At 42.0% G+C, this 9,662-nt stretch overlaps 2 protein-coding genes across 2 annotated transcripts; both read left to right on the top strand.

The window, feature by feature from the left end:
- The first annotated feature begins 647 nt into the window (after positions 1 to 647).
- Positions 648 to 1,533, top strand: LOC110317406 (taste receptor type 2 member 143). Its single transcript, XM_021191861.1, has one exon. The coding sequence runs from the start codon at positions 648 to 650 to the stop codon at positions 1,527 to 1,529; it is 882 nt and encodes a 293-aa protein (XP_021047520.1). The 3' UTR covers positions 1,530 to 1,533.
- A 4,056-nt stretch (positions 1,534 to 5,589) lies between these two features.
- On the top strand, positions 5,590 to 6,670 carry Tas2r60 (taste 2 receptor member 60). The gene has a single exon (XM_021191802.1). The coding sequence runs from the start codon at positions 5,679 to 5,681 to the stop codon at positions 6,642 to 6,644; it is 966 nt and encodes a 321-aa protein (XP_021047461.1). The 5' UTR covers positions 5,590 to 5,678; the 3' UTR covers positions 6,645 to 6,670.
- The last annotated feature ends 2,992 nt before the right edge of the window (positions 6,671 to 9,662 follow it).

The following is a 9,662-nucleotide window of genomic DNA, read 5'->3' on the forward strand; positions in this document are numbered from 1 at the left end:
AGGCAATGCCAATTGGAAGCAACAGGTTATTAAAACCAGGAGATATGAAGAGGGGAGGATGTATTTGTGGGTGCTGAAGGAGTGCAAGGGGGATTTACGGATATATATATATATATATATATATATAATCAAGATACATTGTATACATGTGTGAAATTCTTAAAGAATGAATGAATATATATATATATATGTGTGTGTGTGTATTTGTATATATATACATATATATATAATCAAGATACATTGTATACATGTGTGGAATTGTTAAAGAATAAATGAAAATATTGTAAAGAAAGAGAGGGAGAGAGAAGGAGAAACAATCTTCAAATTAGAGGTCTTCCCAAGCACTCCATAGTATCTCCTGCCAGCATTTGCCTGCACCTGGCTGTGGCAGAGTAGGCAAATACAGGTTATACAAATTGGGACAGGAGTCATTGAACTGGGAGTGATTTACATGTCTAGGGAGACTAATTATTATCACTCACGTCCTAGGTACTGGAGTTTTGCTGCTAGGTGGGCTTATGCATGAATGCAGGGTGAGAGTTTCAGTGTTTTGATCCCAATAGTGGTTTGGCTGTAGATTCTGTTTTCCCCTGTAGCAAGTGTTTCAGTGCTCTGGAGCCTGTCTGAACAGATCCTCCCTCAACAAGATGCCCTCCACACCCACATTGATCTTCATTATCATCTTTTACCTGGTGTCATTGGCCTCTATGTTGCAGAATGGCTTCATGATGATTGTGCTGGGCAGAGAGTGGATGAGGACCCGGACACTGCCGGCAGCTGACATGATTGTGGCCTCTCTTGCTTCCTCCCGATTCTGCTTACATGGGATAGCCATTCTGGCCAACCTCTTGGCCTCTTTTGATTTTTGTTACCAAGCGAACCTTATTGGCATCCTCTGGGATTTCACTAACACTCTCATTTTTTGGCTTACTGCCTGGCTTGCCATCTTCTACTGTGTGAAGATCTCCTCTTTCTCCCACCCTGTCCTCTTTTGGCTCAAGTGGAGGATTTCCCAGTTAGTTCCCAGGCTGCTGCTGGTATCTCTCATCATAGGTGGCCTGTCAGCTGTCATTTCAGCCACCGGGAACATCATGGCCAATCAGATGACCATCTCCCAGGGTTTCCATGGAAACTGCACTTTTGGTTACATGTCACTGGACTTCTATCGGTACTATTACCTGTCTCACTCAGTGCTCATGTGGTTCACTCCTTTCTTCCTGTTTCTAGTGTCCGTTATCGTGCTCATGTTCTCGCTGTACCAGCATGTGGAGAAGATGAGGGGCCACAGGCCTGGGCCTTGGGATCTCCATACTCAGGCACATACCATGGCTCTGAAATCCCTTACCTTCTTCTTCATCTTCTATATCTTTTTCTTCCTGACCCTGGTAATTTCTAGTACAAAAAGGAAAAGCATGCAGAGTTACTATTGGGCCAGAGAAGTCATCATCTACACAGGCATCTTTTTGAACTCCATCATCCTGGTGCTTAGCAACCCCAAGCTGAGAAAGGCCCTGAAAAGGAGGTTTTAGAATATGTGTGCTGCCTGATCATGAGCTTCGAAGGCCTTGGACCAAAGATGTCTCTGCTCGCAAGTGATCAGTATCAGTGCTGCGACAGACCAGCTCATTTCCTTCCTTGTCTTTAATTTCTTCCATGTACCACATGTTCTTCTTCTAACTTTCTGTGTTCCTGTTGTCCCCTTCATTTATGTTAGTTTCTGGTCTGAGTTCCAAGTCATCAAGGCATTTCTTAGCCAAAGACCTTCATTCCTTGGAGGCTTCAGTGACTCTCTATGAAGGCAACCCAAATCATATTCTTCAAGGCTCATTTGTGTCTGTACTTCACTTATGAAGACACTTGACCATTATCAGTTGTTTAAGGGACAAGGATTCCTGCAGACCACCCACTTTGTGACCCTAGCTGTCCCCTCAGCTAAGTCCTGACTCTTTTCAGTAGCTTTCTTCTACCTTTCTCTCTTTTCTCTCCCTTTTCTTTCTTTCTTTCTTTCTTTCTTTCTTTCTTTCTTTCTTTCTTTCTTTCTTTCTTTCTTTCTTTCTTTCTTTCTTTCTTTCTTTCTTTCTTTCTTTCTTTCTTTCTTTCTTTCTTTCTTTCTTTCTTTCTTTCACCCTTATAATGTGTACCCTGACTAAAGCTGATTCCACCACAAGGCCCACTTCAGATTGATCTAGGAGACTGAGAGCAGGAAGAGCTCTGCTTGTGGACGTTGTACATCGTGGTGCGCACTAGGCTCCGCACCACGATGTACAACGTCCACAAGCAGGTTTCTCTGTATAGCCCTGGCTGTCCTGGAACTCACTTTGTAGACCAGGCTGGCCTCGAACTCAGAGATCCGCCTGCCTCTGCCTCCCGAGTGCTGGGATTAAAGGCGTGCGCCACCACCGCCCGGCTTGAAGTGACTTCTTATGATGCTCAGGCTGGTCAGAATCTTCCTGCTTCAGCCTTCTGAGCACACTGATTATAGGCAAGAGCTAAAGTACATGGCGATAGTTAACTTTGATAATCTCAGTCCTGTTTGTGCTTGCTCAGGGTATATTTCCTGGATGCTGTTGCTCAGGTTCGCCTTCTCCGGACCGGAACTTGTGAAAAGCGACATACTGGGAGTGCAAAGAAAAATGTGGCATTTTTAATGTACACTACTTTTTATCTTAAATTATCATCTATTTTTATGTGTGTTTTACTATGTACATAACACAATGATGAAGCAAGGCTTGAATATAATTAATAAATATGCATATGGCTGTCTGAGTCTTCATTGGTTTAGGCTCTGTATCAGAATATCATAGACTACGTGACTATTTCTCAAAGATAGACTGTGTGGTGCCAGCATGGTTGGGCTCTGGTGATTGCCTTCTTTCTGGTTGCAAGCATTTATCTCTACACATATATGGCAGAGATATCTGACCATACCTACTATAAGTACATTTCTTTTCAAATTACTGTGTGTGTGTGTGTGTGTGTGTGTGTGTGTGTGTGTGTATGCTGCGAACCAAACTCAGGTTCCTGGAAAGAATAGCAAACACTAAGCTCTCCTCAACCACAAATCCATCTTTCTGGAATAGATAATTGTGTTTTTATTGCCCTCGCTATTGCCTTACTCTTATAATACGTAGCACGGCACTTCATTTGTCCTAATGTTACTGAACTACATGTGTTGGGGAAGATGCCACATGACACAGCAGGATTTCAGAAGACAGCTTTCAGAAAGATTCTCTCTTCCACCATATGGGTCTTGGGGATGGGACTCAGGTCGCTAGGCTTGGCAGCAAGTACCTTTCCTTACCAAATTGTGTCACTAACCCCTCTGAAGCTGTTTAAGCATTCTTGGGATGAACAGGACGATACATATCATTTAAAAAATCAGCAAGCAGGACACTGCTTTCTCTTTTAATCTGCTCAGGGCAGAGTACCGAGTTGACCATTTCTAGCCAGAACAGCTATTCTAGATTCCTATCAAACTACTTTTATATTTACCCTTATAAAAACTATGAGAAAAATGAAATGGTCAGTTTTGTACCATCCTGAAAGCTAAGTCTGAATAGGAGGAAGCAAAGTGCCACAGATCCAAGCAGTGGTGAGACTCGCCTGAGATTGTGAGGCAGAAGAAATGACACATACTGCTCTTGCGGAGGACCCAGGTTTGGTTCCTAGCACCCACAACCATCTGAAATTCCACTTCCAAGGGATCTAATGCCCTCTTATGACCTTTCTGGGCAGCAGACACGCACATGGTGCATATACGCATACTTATGCAAAACGCTCCTACACGTGAAATAAAGTAAATATTAAAAACACACCATAAAACAATTACATATTTAAATAAAGATTACTCATCTTTTTTAATGCATTTAATTTACACATAATATAATGTTTGTGGTTTATGATTTCTGTATGAAAGCACTTTGACAGCAGCTAATTCCCTGTTCTAGCCCAGTGCTTTTCATAGCATTATTACCTAAAAGGAGAGGTTTTCAAATCAATTGAGGTTAATTTTACATCCTTAATTTTATGAGGCATCGATGGTCTAGGAGGTAGAAGGAAGAGATAGAAGTTTTCCATACTGCGAGGTTTGTGGCTGTCTAAACTCCAGAGTTCAAAGACCCAGTTTGCCTCATTTCTCTAGGTTTGAGTAGAAAATGGTCGAAACCTAGCCAAAGAATCTAGGACACAAAGAAGGAACCTGAAGCTTATCTGATACCATCCCCACCCCCACCCCAGGCTGGTGGTCAACACTGAGGTTACAGATGGTCAGTCATGCTTGGATTTTTCTATAATTGCTGGGAGATAAACTAAGACCATCATACTTGTGTGGTAAGCACTTACTGAGCCATTTCTTGAATCATAGTAATTGCTTTTAAATTTTTAATAATTTCCTTGTGTGTGTGTGTGTGTGTGTGTGTGTGTGTGTGTGTGCTCTCAAAAACATGTTCATGTAGAAGCCTGAGGGCAACTGTGGAGTTGGTTCTTTTCTTCCACCTTTGTGTGGTTTCCAGGGAAGGAACTCAGGTCTTCAGGCTTGTTGGCAGGTACTTTGAGCCACTGTGCCATTTAATGAGTCCCCATGACTTTAAATAAAGAGTGATCTAGCTGGAATCCATAGTTGCTAAGGTTAAAGTGGATAGAAGTGTAAATTATGTTGCTAACTATGGTGAGAGAGGTTGGTCTTGGCATTAGTGTAGCTTTTGCTTTTCTGCTGTGACTTAGGTGTGATTTAGATATGGGTCTTCATCTGTAACTTGAGATAAAAGAAAACTTGTTTCTTTTATCTATTCAATTCATCTGATTTCTTCATGCAGCCAAATCCAGACTTCAAGGAAAGTCTGTGCATTAGAACAAATACTTTTCATATTATAGAGGTGGGCATAAAGAAACAGAGGAGCTCCCTGCCATGCTCAGATTCTCACAGCAAGGAGTGGGGCTTGGGTTGAAGCCTGACTCTTGGCCAGGGCTCTCACTGCCTATCCCATTGGTTTCTAGCTATCTTGGTGAGATGCCATTACGAAACTCACTGCTAACCAAATATTGTCTATATTTTTGTTAGAAATTCCCTGCTTCATTCTATGTAATTGCCTCTTCTGCTCTATTCTGTTATGCTGAATCCTCAACTGACTAAACCTTGAGCTAAACTTTCTCAGGAGGGGTTTGGGTCTGATTCTGTCTCTCTGTCAAAGGGATGTTCTTACTGTACCTCTTTCATAGGGATGCTATAAGAACTAAATATTTTGAGGGTATCTAGAACAATGTCTAGAACCTAACAATCACCTCTCATCCCCATTATGGACATGAGTTCCGATATTCAGTAGGGTGCATGCCCTGTGGATTTCATTACCAAGCAGCCCCAGGTGTGCGGTCTTAAGTATCAGTTTAGAGAAGCATAACTGCCTATGTAAGAGACACCATATGCAAGGGCCTGATACATTATTCACATGGATGTTGACAATGGGTAGGGGATAGGAAAGAGAGGAGGCAAATTCACAGGCATGCAGGGGGAGACTTTGGAAACTTAACCTTGGCAATATTTGCATCTGTTCTGAAGAGAAGAAACCTTTTTATCCTTCTCAAAGAGCCTGCATCCTCAACTCTGGCTTTACTTCTCTACTTAGAGCTCGTGGAGAGACAAACACATTGGAGAGACTTCTTAGAGCAACAAACCACCCTTCATGGGACCCATCATGTCCACAGGAGAAATGAGCACAGGCCATACAGTTCTCGGATGTCAGACTACTGATAAGACAGTCATCACTTTATTTATCATTTTAGTCCTTTTGTGCCTGGTGGCAGTGGTAGGCAATGGATTTATCATTATAGCATTGGGCATGAAATGGTTGCTCCGGAGAACACTGTCAGCTCATAATAAGTTACTGGTCAGTCTAGCAGCCTCTCGCTTCTGTCTCCAGTGTGTGGTGATAGGTAAGAATATTTATGTTTTCCTGAATCCAACAAGCTTCCCATACAACCCTGTAATACAGCTCCTAAATTTAATGTGGGACTTCTTGACTGCTGCAACCATCTGGTTCTGCTCTTTGCTAGGTTTCTTCTATTGTGTGAAAATTGCAACCTTAACCCATCCTGTCTTTGTCTGGCTAAAGTACAGGTTGCCTGGGTGGGTACCATGGATGCTGCTCAGTGCTGTGGGGATGTCAAGCTTAACTAGTATCCTATGTTTCATAGGCAATTATATGATATATCAGAACTATGTGAGGAGTGGCCATCAACCTTGGAATGTCACTGGGAATAACTTAAGACACTCACTTGAGAAATTCTACTTCTTTTCTATAAAAATAATTATGTGGACAATTCCTACTGTTGTCTTCAGCGTCTTCATGAGTTTGCTCCTCGTGTCTTTGGTAAGACACATGAAGAAGACTTTCTTGACCCTTTCAGAACTTCAGGATGTTTGGGCACAGGCCCACTTCAAGGCTCTTCTTCCTCTGCTCTCCTTCATCATCCTTTTCATCTCCTGTTTTCTGACACTGGTACTCAGTTCTGCCAGCAACACACCATATCAGGAATTCAGGTACTGGATGTGGCAGGTGGTGATTCATCTGTGCACAGTGATACATCCCATTGTTATACTCTTCAGCAACCCTGTTTTGAGAGTGGTGATAAAGAAGGGCTGCTGCTGAAGCTATGGGGCAACCCGAATGGCAGTGGAACAGAAGGCATGGGAGCAAAGGACACAATTTCTCTCTTCTTTTCTTTTGTTGTTGCATTTGATATCTATTCCCACTTTATTACATGATATATGAATAATGTTAGTGCATAGGATTCAAGGTGGGCTCCAAGATCCTGAAAATGACCTAGTGTTACCATGTTACCTGGGAGACTTGATGTCCTCAAAGGACCTGAAAGCTATGACATTCCCTGTGATATATGTATCTCTTGGATATTAAAATTATTGGCTGGGAGCTGGGTGAAGAGACCCCAGCACACTACATGATATTTCCTGTGCTGAGCGAGACTGGAGAGGATGCTTGGAACTTCCTTTTGCCTCTGGATACATCCTCTGGACCACCCTTTCCTTTTTACTACTTCTCAGAACTTTAGCCATTTGGCATGGAGATTTATTTCTGTCTTCAGAGACAAAGCTAAGACACTCTCTGATTTGAATTCAATAGACAGACCTCGGTGTAGTTTGTATTTGGGTACAGCAGTATGTGCCATACTGAATGTTTATGTTCTCAAATGACTTTCTGAGACCTGTCTGAAAGCCCAGGCACTTGGATCTGTTTATTGTTGAAATTCTCTACAATGGCCTGGTTTGTGAGTCTTTTCTGTAAAGGTCGAGGTTGTGGGTCATATTTATCATCTTTTGTGTTGATACAGAAATGTACTGAAGTTTGTGATATGGGCAAGATCTCCTATATTGTTCTGGAACATATATTTAAGGGCAGAAAGGCTCTTGGTTTGATGAGGAACTGCACACTGCGTCTTTGCTTTTAATTCCTTTCAAGTCTTCGCTGCACCCAGTTATCCTTTGAGCAGTTCAAACTGACATCTCTCAATTTTAGGTCTCGTTAAAGTCTGTCAGACAACATTCCTTTCTGTTTGCTCCTCTCAGCTCCTTGGCATTAGAAGATAAATCCCTGCTTTTGGGTTTTCCAGACTGACATTTGTGCACCTAGCCACATTTCCCCTTCCCAAGTCCTTCAACTAAGACAACACACAAAGTTTCAGCCAGTCCTTCCTTATTACTTGTTTCTTCAACAAATACTCTTCTAACATTTCCTTTCTGAAAAACAAAACCACCCCTTCCCATAACTTCCCCATGGCTGGCCATCTGCCAATCAGCCCCTTGCTGTGCATCCTCTGTGGTCTTTCATGGAGACCTCTGTTACTCACTGTGAAGTATGTTTCTGTAACGACACATGATTGCCTATTCATTTTATATTATCTCAGCCCTCACTCTCCTATAGTTTTTGGTATATGATTCTCTTGATAGCAAACGGTTTCTTAAGAAGTTTGACTTTTTTTTTTTTAACAAAAGTTCTAAGTAATCTTTGTAAAGGGTTAAAAAAAGATTGTAAATATGGTGAACTTGATATTATTCAGGCCCTTTATCTTCTGAAATCCAATCCAATCCCTCTCCTTCTAGCTGCCACCACTCACACAACTTCATGTTTTCCCCCAGGCAGGGAACTACCAAAGTCTCAACCTATACTTTCTCCCACTTGCTGAACATTACTGCCTGACACTTCACACGCACTTCATACATAAGAAAGTTAGATTTCTTCCTCCTCCCTTCTATGTCCTTTTCTTGTTTTCCTGCTAGCTCTCTCCATTGTCCTGGTGCCTTTATTATGCTACCACATCAATGGGGGACAGTCAGGCTTCTGACTTTTCATTCCCCATTTGCTATATGAATAAAACCAGCATAAGGACAGCATAGTTGACATGCTGGTGTATACAGAGGAAATTACACATTGTTCCATCCATAGGTGAAGAACTACAAGTGCTTAATGAGTACTGAGAGAGGGACACTCAGTTGTCTCCAGGGATGAACTCGATAAAGGTTGTGTAATCCCAAGGTGTCAGCCCCGGACACGTACACATATGAACAAAACTGCATGGATTGTAAGTTTAATATATAAACACGTGGTGTGAATAGATCAGGAATTTGGGATTGGGGACAAGGGTAGAATTGGAAGTAGAGATGAAGGGACAGGAGTAAACTAATTGCATTATTCATAGCCCTGTCTAGTTTTATGTTGGTTTGATAGAAACTAGAGTCATCTGAGAGGAGGGAACCTCAACTGAGAAAATACCTCCATAATATCTGGTTGTACCCAGGTCTATAGGGCATTTTCTTAATTAGTGAGAGGACCCAACCTATTGTGAATGGTTCCATGGTCCTAGGTTCAATAAGAAAGCAGGCTAAGTAAGCCACGAGGAGCAAGCCAGTAAGCAGCACTCTTCCTCCATCAGCTCCTGCCTCCAGGTTCCACCCCTGCTTGAATTCCTGTCCTGACTTCCTTCATTCCAAATCAATGATATGCAAGTGTAAGCAAGATAAGCTCTTTCTTCCTCTAGTTGCTTTAGGTCATGGTATTTCATACCAGCAATAGCAACCCTAAGTAAGACACTCATGAATGAAGATTTCAAAAGAAAAAAAGGTAAAACTATTAAAGAATGGAGTAATGGAAAATGAGCCCAAGATGAAACTGGTGAGGTTATCAGTGAAACCAGTTCCTGAAGTGGGAAATGATTAAGTCTTAAACAGGAAAATGCAAGCAAAAGGAAAAGGAGCAGTTGGGGAGATGGCTCACCAGGTAAGAATACTTGCTTCAAAGGCATGGAGATCTGAGTTCAAATCCCCAGCACCTACTAAGAATTTGGGTGTGGCCACTTCTGTGCCTATGGCCCCAGTATCCTGTAGGGCTAGAAAAGGGTCTGGGGCTTGCTGGCTGCCATCTTAAGCCCAGGTTCAGTGAGAGTCATTGTTTCAAGTGAGTAAGGAAGTAAGGTGGAAAGTGATAGAGTGGGACACCTGACACCCCCTCCATCTTCTGTGAGTTCATACACATGTGAAAACACACACACACACACACACACACACACACACACACACACACACACTTGTTTTTCTACTAGCTTCATAGCAATATATATATATATATATATATATATATATATATATATAATAT

This window comes from Mus pahari, chromosome 2 (assembly GCF_900095145.1).
Source record: "Mus pahari chromosome 2, PAHARI_EIJ_v1.1, whole genome shotgun sequence".
Classification (NCBI taxonomy): domain Eukaryota; kingdom Metazoa; phylum Chordata; class Mammalia; order Rodentia; family Muridae; genus Mus; species Mus pahari.

Bases quoted from the DNA above. Each gene is read 5' to 3' on its own strand.
- LOC110317406 (XM_021191861.1), top strand. From the start codon at position 648: ATGCCCTCCACACCCACATTGATCTTCATTATCATCTTTTACCTGGTG.
- Tas2r60 (XM_021191802.1), top strand. From the start codon at position 5,679: ATGGGACCCATCATGTCCACAGGAGAAATGAGCACAGGCCATACAGTT.